This window comes from Neophocaena asiaeorientalis, unplaced genomic scaffold (genome assembly GCF_003031525.2).
Source record: "Neophocaena asiaeorientalis asiaeorientalis breed wild unplaced genomic scaffold, Neophocaena_asiaeorientalis_V1.1 scaffold541, whole genome shotgun sequence".
Taxonomy (NCBI): Eukaryota; Metazoa; Chordata; class Mammalia; order Artiodactyla; family Phocoenidae; genus Neophocaena; species Neophocaena asiaeorientalis.
Genome location: NW_020172450.1, coordinates 1,150,772 through 1,167,894, shown reverse-complemented (window position 1 = coordinate 1,167,894; position 17,123 = coordinate 1,150,772). Strand labels below are relative to the sequence as shown.

General features: G+C 35.4%; 1 protein-coding gene across 3 annotated transcripts in view; it reads right to left on the bottom strand.

Moving 5' to 3' along the window:
* TENM1 (teneurin transmembrane protein 1) overlaps window positions 1-17,123 on the bottom strand; it is a 552,490-nt gene that overhangs the window by 462,558 nt on the left and 72,809 nt on the right. For all 3 annotated transcript variants that reach the window (XM_024737354.1, XM_024737356.1, XM_024737355.1), the window contains exons 2-3: window positions 14,807-15,067; window positions 13,109-13,165 (exon numbers count right to left, since the gene is read on the bottom strand). In XM_024737354.1, the coding sequence (XP_024593122.1) occupies window positions 13,109-13,165; window positions 14,807-15,067 (318 nt within the window). The remainder of the gene's footprint in view (window positions 1-13,108; window positions 13,166-14,806; window positions 15,068-17,123) is intronic.

The following is a 17,123-nucleotide window of genomic DNA, read 5'->3' as shown; positions in this document are numbered from 1 at the left end:
GGCAAGAAAGGGGGGGGCCCCGGCACAAAAAAAAAAAAAAAAAAAAAAAAAAAAAAAAAAAAAAAAAAAAAAAATGTGGCAGAAGGGAAATTCTTGGATTATTTCACAAGGCTGCCAATTTTCTCATAGTAAAAGTTATTAAACGTTTGCACAGAAGATTTCTACAGGCCACACAATCTCTCTAGCTGCAGGATTATTTCAGCGAATATAAACTTGCCAGGGGACAATGAAAATAAAAGATAAGTTATCTCAAAAAAACTAGTTTTGCACTTACAAACAACAAAATAAATGAAAATTATTTAAACACAAATTTCTAGATGATAGGAGAATAAAACTGAAAACAAAAAATTAAAAATATAGACCTTGGAGAATAAAGAAATGCTATTTAAAGTCAACCGCCTAGTATAATAGTCATTTGTTCATGCAAACACAATTATGTGTACATTGCCTAAATTGTTAAATGACAAATACATGTTTTTGGTTTCAAAGGAAAATAGTATGGTATATATTACATGAAAGGTTTGAAATTCTCAGCTGTCTTTGTTTGAAAACTGCTCATTTTGGCAGACAACTTTTAAATATAAAACTGCTGGTAGGCTGCATAACAATACTTCCATGCCTTCCTTGTTTTCTCTGTAAGACAGAAACGATCTCCAAACATAGCTTTTTTCCAAGTAAATAGAAGAATATGGCTCTTCCATAGACGGGGCTCTAATTTCATAATGACAATTAAAATGAGCAAGTGACTTAATAGTAATGTAAAGAGCAAAATATTACCCTTGGTCTAATAGATTTGTTTCTCATCTTATTTTTACAAGGAACACACACCAAAAAAGCTGTGTTAAAGAAATAAATCAAGAGCTACACCTGGAGATTGCCGTAAAGGGAATATTTAATAATCTTGCGCTCATTTGTTTTAGGGAAGCTTTTATTTTTTTCATTTATTTTCAAACACTGGAAAGAACCCTGTAAGCAGCAATTAATTATTGGTTATTTTTCTTTTTTTTTAAACATCTTTATTGGAGTATAATTGCTTTACAATGGTGTGTTAGTTTCTGCTGTATAACAATGTGAATCAGCTATACATATACATATATCCTCATATCTCTTCCCTCTTGCATCTCCCCCTCCCACTCTCCTTATCCCACCCCTCTAGGTGGATACAAAGCACCGAGCTGATCTCCCTGTGCTACGTGGCTGCTTCCCACTAGCTATCTAGTTTACATGTGGTTATTTTTAAAAAGTGGTCTAGAAAGCAAGTGAGTTGGATTCATTCCTCCTTGATACCATTGTCATTTTGTTTACTTTTTAGTTATGTTAAATTAAAAATGTTAATAACACATGGTACAAAGTTCTAAAAGTGCAAAAGAGCACAGATGAAAATAAATCTCCCTCCAACCCTATCCCACAGTCACCTAGTTCCCTTCCACAAATGCAATCAGAATAATCCATTTACTGTGAATATTTCCAGAGAAATTCTATACATCTACAAGCATATATACATGTTGTGTGTTAAAAATCACACACCAAGTGTAGTGTACTGGACACCACAGTTTTTAATTTGCAGGTTGTGACCTATGAATTGGTTAAGAAATAAATTTACTGGATCACAGTTAACATTAGAATGACAAGAAATAGAACAGAAAATGTCAGAGTGCGCTGTTCATAGTAAGGGTAGGTATTGTCTTGTGAAAATTTTTTCTAGTTTTTATTTTTGTTTATAGATTCATTAAGAACTGGGTCACAATGTAAATTTTATTTCTTACTCTGGGTCACAGACAAAAAGGCCATTTCTATATATGATGATTCAAACCCTGTGGTTTCTGTTTAATGATGTTTGTTGAAGATTGTTTTACTTCGATACATAGTTGTCTCATTTTGTTTGTGTTAAATTTATGAAAAAATATTTCAGACATCCGTAAAAGTGTATAAAGAGCAATAATGTAAACACTAAAGTACCCCTACCACCTAGTTTAAGAAATAAAATATTATAAATAAATATGCAAATAAATATAGTGTCAACAGAGTTGAAATCCCCCTGTGCAATTTCCGCTAAGGCATTCCACTTCTCCTTCCACCATATATATTCACTCTTTGTAAGGCTACAGAGTATTCCATTGCGTGACTCTACCATAAACTATACAAGTAGCCTCCTACTGATTTACATTTTGATTGATATCCCTGATTTTTAGATATTTCAAACGATGCTACTATGAACATCCTCACATGTTTCACTGCATACCCATTGACTAGCTGTAGGATAAATTCCAGGAAGTGAAATTGCTAAGTAAAAGGAGGTATATTTTTTGCTAGATATTGCCAAATTTTCTTTCATAGAGATTGTATCTATTTATACTCCTATAACCAACATTTTATACACATTTACCAACAAAGTATATTATCAAATTTTTTATTTCCAATGTGATCAGTGATAAATAACATAGTTCTATTATGCATTTCTCTTAGGAGTGAGGTTAACATATTTCATATGCTCATGAACCATTCTTATTTCCTTTTCTATGGCCTAGAGTCACTTTATTTTTCATTTTATTGCTGAGACTTTTTTCTTATTGACTATGAATACTTTTTACATAAGAGAAATTAACCCTTTGTCTTTGGATGCTAATACAGATAGCATGACAACATTTTTGTTTATGGCTTCTTTTTTTGTTGTTGCTATATCTATAAAAGCTTTTCTACTCTAAGGTTAGGACAAAATTCTCCCATATTTCCTTCTACTATTTATTTTCACATTTAAAATTTGATTCATCAGAATTTATTTTGGTGTAGGAAGTGAGGTAGAGAACCAATTTTATTGTTTTCTTGACAGCTACCCAATTGTCTCAACACCTTTTTTAAACAATCCATGTTTTCCCTATTGATCTGAAATGCTAGCATTATCATATATTATAGGGCTTCCCTGGTGGCGCAGTGATTGAGAGTCCGCCTGCCGATGCAGGGGACACGGGTTCGTGTCCCGGTCTGGGAAGATTACACATGCCGCGGAGCGGCTGGGCCCGTGAACCATGGCTGCTGAGCCTGCGCGTCCGGAGTCTGTGCTCCGCAACGGGAGAGGCCACAGCAGTGAGAGGCCCGTGTACCGCAAAAAAAAAAAAAAAGCTTATATCATATATTATATTCCTATTTGTATTGGGTCCATTTGCAGGCTTCCTTTGCCATTCTAACACTTTATTCATGTATTAGAATATTAGTTTAATTAAAATGAACTTAAATATATTTAAACATAAGCAAACTTATTATCACAACATTATGTTTTTTTCCAAATATTTTCAAGGTATTTTTGCATGATGGGTTTTTTTTCCCATTTGAACATTAGCGCCAGTAAATCAGAGTTTTTACATGACCAATTGATATTGTTATTGGAGCTATGTTAGAATTACAGATTAATTTAGGGAGAATTTTATGATAGTGATACTTATCATCCAAGAAGAGGGTAAGGCTTTCCATTTACTTATGTTTTCTTCTATATTCCTCAATAGCATTGTTGTGTGTGTGTCTGTGTTTGTAAACGTATGTGTGTATGAGTGTGTGTCTTGGTCTTTTTGCTAGTTTATTCCTAGGCATTTTGGCTGTCGTTGCTTTTGTAAAAGTAATAATTTATTCAACCACATTTTCTAATTGGTTGTGATTTATATGGAAGAAAACTATTAATTTGGTGTCCTAATGTTATACCAAATTAATTTACTGAATTTTTATCATTTGTATTAATTTATTGTTTAGTTTTCTTAGATTTTTTAGATATACAACTGTGTAACTTACAAATAATAATTGACCTCGTTGTTTCTAATTTTATTCCTCTTACTTCAGTCTCTCTTCTCATGGCTACAGTTGCTACTTTCATTATAAGTTTAAAGTAATTGGTGAAAATGGACATCCTTTTTCTGTTCTTGACTCTAACAGAAATCTTTGTAGTGTTTCCTCACTTAGAGTAAAACTGGATTTTGTAATTTTACATAAGAAATTATATATATTATATACTTTTTAAAATTAAGAGTCTCTATCAAAAATTAATGAGCAGTAGTATAGTATAGTGGATAAATGCAAGGGTTTGGAATCGGACTGGGTTTAAATCCTGGCTTTGCCACGTACTAGCTAAATAACTTTTTACTTAGCCTCACTGTGCCTCAGTTTCCACATTTGTAAATGGGGATGTTATTAGTACCTAAGTCATAGAGTGGTTGTGAGAATTAAACTCATTAATATTTAAAATACTTAACAGTATCAAGCAGAGAGTAAATATTATGTGTTTGTTTACTACAACATTGGGTTTTATGAAATGCCTTTTTGTCATCTATGCAACTTTTCATATGGTTTATCTATACGTATCTATTCATATGATAAATTAGAGTAACAGAATTCCTAGTATTGAACTATCCTTGCATTCCCTAGTATGAACTGCACTTAGTTGTAGTGTATTATTCTTTTACTATATTGCTGGACCTTGTTTGCCAGTATTTTACTTAAAAATTTTGCATCAGTATTCACAACTACAATTGGTTTGTAGATTTATTTCGTGGTTTCTTTTTCTGCTTTAGATCTCATTGCTTTTCTTCCTTTCAAAAAATTAAAAAAAGATTTGGAAGCTTCCACTTTTGTTATGCTCTGAAAACATTTAAGTAGCATTGAAATGATGTATGTGTTCCTTAAAATTTTGGCAGATTTTGTCTATGAAACTGTCTACATCTGCTACTTCTTTTGGTTTGGGTGGTTCTTTGGAAATTTTATTTCTATAATATAAATTATAAAGTTTATATTTATCTATCTTCTCAGAGCATTTTGGTCATTCATATTTGTTCTATAAAATCATCTATTCCACCCATGTTTTCAAGCATATCTTAAAAGAGGTACACAAAGTAGTCTCTTATGAAGCAGTTGCCTCTTTATTTATAGTTATTTTGACATGCGTATTTCTTATTGTCTCCCATTTTCTTGATTGTCTTATCTATTTTATGCCCCCCATCCCAGAATTGGCTCTTGGATTTATTCATTAGTTCTAGATTTTTATGATACATATTTTCATTTTAACTAATATATTTTAAAATACTATGAACATGCCTATGTTTTAATTCAACTAAAATATCAAGTTGCATGGATCCTTATAAAGTAACATGCTGTACTGTAAGCACATTAACTCATTTTGGGTTTTGTTTGTTTGTTTGGTTGGTTGGTTGGTTGGTTGGTTGAGTTTTTTTTGGCCTCACCTCACGGCTTGCAGGATCTTAGTTCTCCGACCAGTGATTGAAACCGTGCCCTCAGCAGTGAAAGCGCTGAGTCCTAACCACTAGACTGCCAGGGGATTCCCCACATTAACTCATTTTGGCTTCTTAGTACACTACTCATTAGTACACTGTTTAATGTATAATAAATAAGTGATTAAACAATATATCAAGATCAATCATGATGACTAATCTAAATAATTCTAATTTAAAAATTACATTATTTATGCTGTATTTATACTGAAACTACTTCCACATTGAAGTCTGTTTTCAGGTAAATATAACCATGATGCATACTACATGCATGCATACCATCCATTTAGATTTATGATCTGTATGTAGATATTTATATTCTAACCTAAAATGAAAATAAATTTTCAAGCAGTTTACTTTTAGAATTGGGGACATCATAATATTATTAACAATTATATCTGTATCTTTACCTACTATCTATCTATCTATCTAATCTTCATATACGTCCATAAAGTATAGATGGTTGAATTTGACCACTTAAAAATATAAAGCTCTATATCTACAAACACAAATGCATCATATGAACCTATTTCAAAAGGCAAATGAAAAACTAGGAAAAATGCATAATGCATTCAAGGTTTTTTTTTTACCTCATATATAAAATGTTCTTGAAAATTAGTAAGAAATATGAAAATTGGTATTAGATATAGAATGGATAAACAACAAGGTCCTATTTTATAGCACAGAGAACTATATTCAATATCCTGGGATAAACCATAATGGAAAAGAATATAAAAAAAGAATGTACGTCATATAACTGAGTCACCTTGCTGTACAACAGAAATTAGTACAACCTTGTAAATCAACTGTACTTCAACTTAAAAAATTAATTAAAAATGAAATAGAAAAATTCAAATAGAAAAATTTGGTAAAGGATGTCAACAGACAATTTAGGAAAAAGAAATGTATATGGTCCATTAACATACAAAAAGATGCCCAAGCTCACTCATAAGTAAATTGCAAAATAATAGCACAAAAAGATACCATATTTCATCTAGCAGATTGGGTATTAGAAATCTTTTTCATTCCTTGCCAGTGTTGAAAAGGATACAGGAAAACAGATGCATTAGTAGTATATAGCATTAGTAGGAAGATAAACTGGTTGTTTAAAGGGGAAATTTGGTAATATCTATAAAAAATGTCAAATGTACATATCCTTAGCCCATCATTTCTACTTCTAAGAAATTATCCAACAGGTATGCAAAAAGATGTGTACAAAGATGTTAAGTACAGCATTGTTTTTTGTTTGTTTGTTTGCGGTTACACGGGCCTCTCACTGTTGTGGCCTCTCCCGTTGCGGAGCACAGGCTCCGGAAGCGCAGGCTCAGCGGCCATGGCTCACGGGCCTAGCCACTCCACGGCATGTGGGATCTTCCCGGACCGGGACACGAACCCGTGTCCCCTGCATCGGCAGGCGGACTCTCAACCACTGTGCCACCAGGGAAGCCCCAGCATTGTTTTTAATATCAAAGTCCTGGAAATCTAGATTTCCATAAACAGGGGACTAAGTAAAAAATGATACATACAGAAACAGAGTACTATACAGCTATTAAAAAGAATAAGGCAGGGGAATTCCCTGATGGTCCAGCGTTAGGACTCGGTGCTTTCACTGTCGGGGCCTGGTTTCGATTCCTGGTCGGGGAACTAAGATCCCACAAACCACTCAGTGTGGCCAAAAAAAAAAAATAAGGCAGATCTATACTGCAAACATGGGAAAATATAATATTAACTAGTTAATAATATTATATAGATATAATTTAACATTATATATATTTAATATTATATAGGTATAATATTAACTAGAAAAAAGTTATTGGTCTTTTTTTACTATGTTATCCCATTTGTACATGTACAGAACATTTGGGGAATGATACATAATACACTGTTAACACTGGCTACCTCTCAAGAGTGTCTTGATAATTTCTTGCCCTGGTGATACAATTGGAAGTCCTAGTTATAAAATTACCTAAAAGATTTATATACCAGTTAATAATTTTTATTTTCTTGCATATGCACGATGGAATCTTTGTAATCCTATGACTTTTATACTTTATATAGAAGCATAAAGAGGGAGAGGATTTTCACTTTAAACATGTTTTTACTGTTTTAATTTTTAAACCATCAGCTGATATTACTTTCATACTAAAAAAATAGAAGTTAAAATTCCCTACTAAAAAGAAAAGTATAAGCTTGTTATATCTAACTTTATAATGGCTTGAAATTTCAATATCATCAAAATTGTTTTCAACTGTAAGAGTATCATGGTCAACGCAGAAGTGTCTCACCCACACATAAAGTGATCCCAATGACTTACACTCTTCCTCTGATTGTGTAACATCTCCAAAGGAGCCATTACAAAGTCATCTGCACTGTCTTGTACATGCCTAATGGATCCAACAGAGCCATTAGGATGTCAGTTATATGGCAGGGCTCCTGCCAAAGCTATCACCAAGTCATCGCATTGTTTCACACACTTCCTTCGACATTCAGATGGTTCCCGAGGAACTGTTATCATGGCCATGGAAGTGTCCTGTATAACTTACACTACCAAGGGAAAACAAAAAAAGCAAAAGAAAGAAGTGTAGAACAAACAAATCCCTTCCATTAAATGCACATGAATGGCCCCACATGGTCAAATATCAGAAGGCATAACTCCTCATTTGGGTATAACTATTATATGTCATTCAAGAAACCCAGGTGTTAGGCTAGCTATTTTTTCACCACTCCTGCCTGCTATTCCAATGAAGCAATTCAGGGTCTGAGAATGACAAATGCATGGCTATGATGGTATGGTGTTTATTGGTAGCACATGGTATATTACCAGGTTTCTGTGGTATGCAGTACAGAAGCAATAGGGAGTAGTACTAACGGATTTTTTGGCTATCATGGGATTGTATCAGATAATCCGTTACCTGTAAAGTTCCTGAGCAGTGCATAGGGAGCTCAGCTGCCCAACAATCATGGAAATCAACAGGGCTTCTGAGTAGCTGAAATCCCAGCTCTACCTTAAGGGGCTACTACAATGACAATAGGACATACAATAGGACAAAGTTAACCCTCAACCAGGTTGAAGTGCTTCACTGAATTCCCTCTCATAGTCTTCTCTACTTAGCAGAACAAGATTGTTGGCTATTAAAATGATGTATTATTTAAGGTAAGACAAGTGCAAGGAATTTTACCCAGTTTGAAATGAGAAGGTAGGCTGAACTCTGCTACGCTAGAGTTTCCTGGGACACCAGATGTTTCAGAAGCCACATTGCATGTCTGGCTAATCCTTGATAAAAGAGACTTCACCCTGTAGCACCTACCTCACAATACATGCATAATAAATTCTTGTTGTGTGAAAGATAACCACGACTAAGATTTATTGAGCATTTAATTTAATATAAAACACTGTAAAGTGCTATATGTCCATTTTCTCATTTAATCCTCACATACAAAAACTAAAATAGGTAATGTCTCCATTTGACAGACAAGGAAACTGAGGCTTGGAGAGCTTTAGCTACCGGTCCAAGGACACACAGTAAAGTGGCAGAACCATGGCACAAACCTAGATCTATCTTATACCACAGTCCATGTTCTTAATCACTCACCATCTGGAGAACATTGTTATTTAGATTGCATTAATACAACAATTTTTACTTTAATAAATGATTTCACATCCCTTGTGTTCTCATAGCAAGCTGCACATATTTTTTTATCAGGGTACTAACTAAATCATATTAAAGTTAGCTCTTTATCTTCTCTGGTAGACCTCACTGGGTATACATGCTCACTTGACTCTGACTGCCTGCATTGCAAACTGCTCCAAGAATCCAGTGGATGGGTTCCCAGAAAGCAACATTTGCATTGCTGACCTTACTCCTTGGTTGTAGCTGATGTGATCAGTGGTAGACATCTGACTCAAGCTGGGAAAATTAATCTGTCTCATTGGAATTTAGAAACGGCATTGAAAAACATCCAGTTAATCTCAACTTCTTTCCTGAACAGAAGAAATATAAACTGGAGAACTGTATGAGGTTTTATGCCTGCCTTGTGGATGGAGATTTAGAGAAAGTAAATCTGCAGAGACAGGACTGAAGGAAATGGATTCAGAAGCAAGAGGCAAAGCCCAGGCAATTCTTCTAATCTAGTTCCTTCTTTTGTCCTGGTCCCATGAAGCATTCACATGCCCTTTTTATGAATTTGTTTTTTCTCTCTTTAAGCTAGCTCAAGCTGTTACCTGCAATAACAATAATAAATAATAATAAACAATCCTAATTAATAGGGCATCAATCCTGCCCACTAGACTGTAAATTCCTTGAGGGTGGAGATCATGTACTGGTCATCTTTTATATATCCCCAGTCTCCAATACAGAGCCTGGCAAAGAGTAAGTGCTCAATAAGTATTGCTTACATAGAAATAGCATTATCAACAAGAGCATAGCCATAAATAATTTCTTTGCAACTTATACTTTATTAAAGGTTATAAATGTCTTTTCTCTACCTATTTCCCTCTATTTAGCTTCTTGATAAGCAATTTCGTTTTCACATTTTCTAATCCAAGTGTTTCATTTAGGCCATATGTGAAAAACACATTCTTGGAAATTGATTATTCAGATTTAGCTGTTGATATAGTTTTTTCCTCCAACCTAATGTAGAGTCAAATGTAATTATTGAGGAACACCCTAATCACTGAGGTTAATGCTCAAGTAGGACTGCCAAATCCTTCTAAGAAAAGCCCACTGGATCACCTGTCAGAGGAAGTTGTATGTTAGATGACCAGAGGTTTGACCCACTGTAGCATTTCTATTAGAGAAGATCTACAAAATATATTATCTCTCAGTTTTAATTCTTCCCCTCAGAGCAAAGCATATTTTTCATTTATTTAGTGCCTACTGGGCTCCAGATCCAGTAGCTAAGTACTGAAGCAAAAATATGGAATAAACCAGGCTTTGTCTTCAAGTAGCTTCCTATCTAGTACTTATTAAAAACCATCGTGAAGATAGAAAATACACAACTCAAGTATAATGAATAGTAAGGTTGGTAGTAACGTGGAATGGGAGTAGAAAAGGAGTAAAATGAATAAAGTTTTATGACTGATATCAAAATGTCCTGCTCACGGGCCTCAGGCTGAAGCTAACTTGAGTAAATCTGCATTTTTCCTAACAGCCGATTAAGCGTCAATAGACAACAAAGGATTTACTTAGGACAAATTTCAGGGAATGGAAATAAAGTGCCTTAGTGTTCTGATTGCCCTGTGAAAGACGAGAAATCCACATTGTCTTCTGTTACCTGCTGCTCTCCCTTCCTTGTACTGCAGACCTCTGTCTGTTTCAGTACTGAAATGGAAGGTTATTTATTTTACTTTTTCATGGGTTAAAGCATATCAGAAACTTCAATTCAATTAAGGGTAACCAAATAGAGTTTACGAAAATGAGAAAAAATAAATATTTTCAAAGGCTTGATCGATTAATTAAATGAAAGAAATAAGTCCTTATAGACATGATTTTGGAAATATAAGTAGAAAATCCAAGACATTATAGCCTAGGATGGATAGAATTGAAAGTGTCTTTGAAATCACATCTCAGAATCTTTCTCAGTTGAACAGCACACCCAAATTAACAATTTCCCCAATCTTCACTTCTCTCCCAAATTTACAGGAGTGAAGCTTAAATCATCCTAAACCGATCCATGATATTGTGCCCATTGCCTCATCAATAATCTAAAAATAAGAATGTATATAGGAAGACAGAAACAAAATAAAATGTCATTGACATTAACTGAAACAGAGGGATGCAGTGGCATGGAGTCTGAGGTAGTGAAGTATATAAATCCCCCCAATTTTAAGCTATTTACTCTTTTCAACATAGTATATAGAAACTCAAATTACTGAAACAGATTCCTTGCTAGGCCTGCTTTCATGAATGTATGAGATCAATGGGAAATAAATAGCCACATTTGCACACAAATGTTAATTCGTTAAAAATAACTTGTTTTTTCAAATTAACATTTTTTTAGAAAAATCATTTACACTCTCAACTCAAACCTCCTCTGTGAGAATCTATGGAAGTGTTGAAGGCAGGCCAGGCCTGGTATCACTGACTGAAAATTTTTGGAATCTAAATTGGTGAAATCTTACTCTAAGTCATAAGATTCCAAATTGTATACTCCTTACTGAAAATTACTAGTAGGAGCAGAGTAAAACTTACAGAACTCTGAGTGGAGAAAAGTTGTTCAAGTTCATATCTTATATTCATTCATGATCCAAGGGAGGAAAAAACTGGCTATTTGGAAAACAATCAATCGTATTTAGCTAACTTGTTTCTGAATTGCTGTTTAACTCTTCCTCCTATGTAAAATGCTGATAACAATAGAATCATTCCACAGATGGGTCAGGAGGACGAAATGAGATAAAGATATTAAAAGTGTGTTTGGAAATTGTGAAGTGCTGATCAGTAAGAATAGTGAACATTCTTATTGTACTCATGTTACAAGTACTATTCTAAACCTTTATGTACATTAATTTATTCAATCATCACAAAATCTTAGAGGTAGATAGTAATATTCTCCTTGTTTTACAAATGATGAAGTTCAGGCACAGAAACTTTAGACAACTTTCCCAAGATCACACAGCTGGGATTTAAATCTAAGCTGTCTGGCTTCACAATACAAACTTTTTATCCCTATGTTCTATTGAAATCCCCCTTGGAGGTGCACATTGGGTCAAAAGAGGCTTACAGTTAAGGACTAGTTTTTAGCAGAGCAGATCATAGTTTTATATCGGCGCCCTGCCCAATTTTGTGGTAGCGCATCCAGTTCCTAAAATAAATCATAAGGAAAATAAACCTATAAAGAAAAGAAAAGATACACGGCCTTTACTCCTGAGTCTTCCAACTCTGTCTCAGTAAATAGGGTTACATGATCAAGGTAGATGGCTGATTATAGACTGAAGGCAAAACGAAACTGAAGAGCCCCAAACATTCCTGAAGGTTCCTAACACATCCAAGGGACGTGGCACGTGAACACAGTGCGTATAGTGGCTCATCACAGTAAGCAGTTCTCGTGGTGGAAGAAGGGGAGGATAATATGCATTTTGATGAAGCTGATTCTAATATATCTTCCCTCTGATCCATTTCCCCCAGTTCCTTACATATTTTGAGTCATTGCCCTGTGGTCAGATGTGAGGATTCCCTCTGCCACAAAGTGTTTGATTTTCATTAAAATCATTAATAAATATTGCTTTCAGTATCCCTCTGCCAAGGGGCAAAGCCCAATGAGCACAATGAAGGCAAAAGTAAAAGGACACCAATGTCCCCTCACTAAGGAATGACACAGTATAAAAACAGGTCTACAGAAAAGAATGAACATTTCCTTCATTTGAAGGTGCTATTTATAATTAATGACATAGGTATAGTGTGATTCTTAAGCCAAGCCAGAGCGTCGGAAGGAAAAGACCAAGACCATTTGCTAGGTGTAAAGTTATGACAGTATCTGAACTATATACTATGTTAATGGCTAGAGTCATGTAAAAAATCATAGATAATGTATTGATAGAACAGAAAGTCATGAGGCCAAAACCAACCCAACCTGATGTAAATCTCTGCCTTCATGCTAAATCAACGTTTCCCTATTCTACCTAGCTCCCCCTACACCTCCTCATTACTATCAACATACAGATACATGAAGTCTTCCACAGGAAAGCAAACCAACAAGCTACCAATAAACTAATCTTTGACAGGTTAATTAACCAGGCCTGTGTGTTGTTTATCAGACGGGCAGGGTTGAATGTTGTAGGGTGGGTGTCAGGGATGGGGTGAGGTAAAATAATTTGTCATTGAATATTTGGAAACACTTGCCTTGAGTAGACCCAGCTTGAGCCTCCATGTCGCAACAAACAGGAGAGAATTTAAAACCTGTAATAGCAAACATTTTTACTAATTAATCCTTGTCCAAGTCATCTGGGATTCTTCAATCTTCAATCCTTACCCTTCATCCAGTAGTATTTTTTAGATAACAAATTCAGTGAAATACGATTCACATACCATAATGTTCGCACTCTCATTAAAGTATACGATTCAGTGGCTTTTAGTATTTTCACAGAGTTGTGCAACTACTACCACTATCTAATTCCAGAAGTTTCATCACCCCATACCTAGGGTCTTGCAGGAATAGAAGAATGGTGGAGCCCCACAGGGAAATTCCTTTCTTTTTTTTTTTTTGGAAATTCCTTTCTTTTAATGTTTCAACCCAGTGAACTGGCTATAACTTCCTTATGTCAGGAGTGAGATGACGAAGAACAATGTCTTTGAAATACAGGAGAGCCTCTATCACCCCATTTCACATAAATTTGGTCGTTATTTTTCCTGTTTGACAGTTGAAGCCCCAAAACTGTAGGGACTAGTCCAAGGTCCCCCAACTTCCATCCTATTGCTGCTTCACTTACATGAATATGCACGACATAGATCAAATATGTTCCCTTCTCACTTCCACACTTCACCTCCTCTACACTCTTCGCCTAAGTCAACAATACATACATACATACATGAAAATAAACCTAAAATATCAAGACCCTCAAGGATTTTTGGTGATAGGATATTTAGTGATATTACAAATGTCATTCCTGATTATATCCTTGTGGCCAATGTCTCCTACAGGCTGAAGGAGGCAGAGGAGGATAGAATAGAAAAAGCTGCAGGTACAGGGCTGTTGGCTACCTCTCTGACACCTGAGAAAATACTCATTAGCCACTGCTAACAGACCAGGCTTTGTGGTCATGGTGATGGGACCTATGAAATTTAGACAAACAGAATGAGGAGGAGATTAGATTAATGTGTTTAATAAGCAGTAACGTGATTTTTATGAAAGGACTTTGTTCTTCGGTAGGGACAGAAAAGCAGACAACAAAATAAATTAACCTCTTCCCAACAAATCAAAATGACAAAACTTTTCCATTTCTAAAAGTTGTAAGAAAATAATATATAACTACAATTTAATGACACTGCTGTTACTACTTATTATTGTCTGGCAAATGGCTGATGTTCACCTTCTGTTTTTTTTTTAATTATTTCAGTCCAATCTGGTTAATTTGCCTTTCTCTGTACACTTGACAGGTTAATCTGAATCAGAATAGAGAGCACATACATAATAAGCTTGCTATTCAGCTGTTCGTCTCATTGTTCATATATTGATACAAAGCCAAAATACATGACATGAGTACTTCTAAAATAAATATCACTAAGTACTGCACTGGAAAATAAAGATGAAAATAAAAGGTGAGTAATGAATAAGACATGCACAATATTACTGACTCTATGAGATTTATTTCCTTTGGGGGAATCACCAGAAATAAAAAGTACTTCATCTATTATTGTAAATGAATGTGTCTATTTGCCAGATACTTAGGTACATGCCTTGTCCATGGGACCCTGCTAACCTGCATCTCCATTCTGCAGACGAAATGAAGGGTAGGCAGACATAGGGAAGGAAAACAAATCAAAGGCTAAAACCTGCATCCTCTCTGGGTTTTATGTAAACAATATAGATAGCTCTATTACCATTCTCTCCATCAGACTTCCTTTCATGGTCAGTGTCAGTCAAGGACAATGCGGAGTTGGCCCGGCTGGACAAACAGGAACTATGCTCTGACTTCATCCCCCTTATCCACATTCTCAGCGCATGGTCAGGTGAGGCAGCACCTTCTGTCTCCGTGTCCACATCGGATCCCATCTCTAGCTGGTAGCCATGCCGAGAAACACTGTGCATGTCTGTCTGGTAGCCAGAGCACAGAGTGTGAGGGGTTTCACAAAATTCCATCTCTGAGAAGACACAAAGTTCAGAGAAAAGGTTTATAAACATACAGAAATACCTGGTAAAATTCGACCTTTTTGTCCTTATGTCCCTCTCCCCCATTGCTAGTATTTATGTGTTTTTGCCAAGTTAGAATTCTGGTCTTTATATTTATGGTAGCTAGGATTCTGTGCTTATTTTGCACTTCTGTAGCTTAAAATTATGCTCCTGTTGATTCTTACAAGGTTCTGGAAAAAGCATGCCCAAAATAGCTTTATATCTACAATTTTAGGTTGCACAAATGTAATGAAATAAGTGAGTGCAGGGGAGTATAAAGTGTAGAGAGCTGTCCTTTAAAAGATATTTCTTTTCTAGGAAGAATATATATGATCTGCAGAGCACACCTATGCTTAAAATATTAAAATTATTGGCTTTTCTAAGTATTTAATATACCTCAGGGTTAAGAAGAAATAATTCAACGTGAAAACTCTGAGGAAAAAACATTAAGTATACTTTTTGAAAGTATTTTTCCTAAAACACGTTAGTCTAAACTCTAAAATTATGAGTATTTAATATCACTATTTTCCATTGTCTCCAAAGAAGTATGAGGCTGACTTTATGCTAATTATTCTGTTTCATTCATTCTTTCAAGAAACACATAAAAAAACTTTCAATCGTATATTGCACCTCAGCAATGCTTCAAGGCTTGCATTCTCCCCCCAGTTCCCCCTAAGCCTTAGAATCATAAAATGTTTAAGGTCTTAGAGATGCTGTAATGAAACCCTTCTGTTTACAGTTGAGGAAAATGAAGTCCACAGGGTAGATGTCACTTGTCCATAGCCAATGTTAGATAGCAACAGAGCCCCTTTTCCTAAAACACTCATCTGGGCATGGTGTCTGCTAGACACCAAGGAAGCTCCATCAACTTACTGCATGAATATCAGGCATTCATTCAGTCTTACAGTCAATTTTGCATTCAATTATGGCAAGGTGTCAAAAGGGGGAAAAGATGCTTTAACAGACCTTAATAAGTTAATGAAAAATGACCACATGCCAAGACATATCATCTGAAATGTCCATGTAATACTTAGATAAGGTAATCCGGGGATGTTGTAAACTATATAGGATTTTCTCAGACTGACATCAGAGACAGGGTATGTCATTTGGCCAGAAGAAGCTTAACTGAGCGCATCTAATCCTTAGCACATATCAATAAAATGCAAACCCTAAAATGAATTTAATTCTTTGAATACAGAAAGTGCTAGAATTTAGACTGACCGTATACTAGAAAGAAGAGTACAGAATACAAATATATTTTTAAAAATATCAATTTCTGTGACATGTAATTACCAAACAAGGGTTTAACAAATCATATCTTAATGCTTATTCAACAGCCATTAGGTACCCAGCACTGTGTTCTGTGAAACAGGTATTACAGGTAAATAAAGCTACTATATTTTATTATGAAAAGTCAATTATAAATTCTGTCAGGGTTATATGTCACTGTTGAGGATGTTACTTATGATTTCTGTGATGAATGTCTTTTTCAAAAATAAATTTATTTATTTTTATTTATTTTTGGCTGTGTTGGGTCTTCGTTGCTGCGCGCGGGCTTTCTCTAGTTGCGGCGAGCGGGGGCTACTCTTTGCTGTGGTGCATGGGCTTCTCATTGTGGTGGCTTATCTTGTTGCGGAGCACGGGCTCTAGGTTTGCGGGCTTCAGCAGTTGTGGCACGCGGGCTTCAGTAGTTGTGGCTCATGGGCTCTAGAGCGCAGGCTCAGTAGTTTTGGTGCACGGGCTTAGTTGCTCCGCGGCATGTGGGATCTTCCCGAACCAGGGATAGAACCCGTGTTCCCTGCATTGGCAGGCAGATTCTTAACCACTGTGCCACCAGGGAAGTCCTGTGATGAATGTCTTTAAGAGTAATTCTATTTTTCTACCAAAATTGTCTAAATTCTATAGGAGTGATGCTTAAAAAATGGCATGGTTTCCACTTGTCAAACATAAAACCTTATGAAACTGTGCTTCTTGACATAAGGCTAAAAGTAAAAATCCATTTTGCCCAATATAAATCTTAGTGATCTA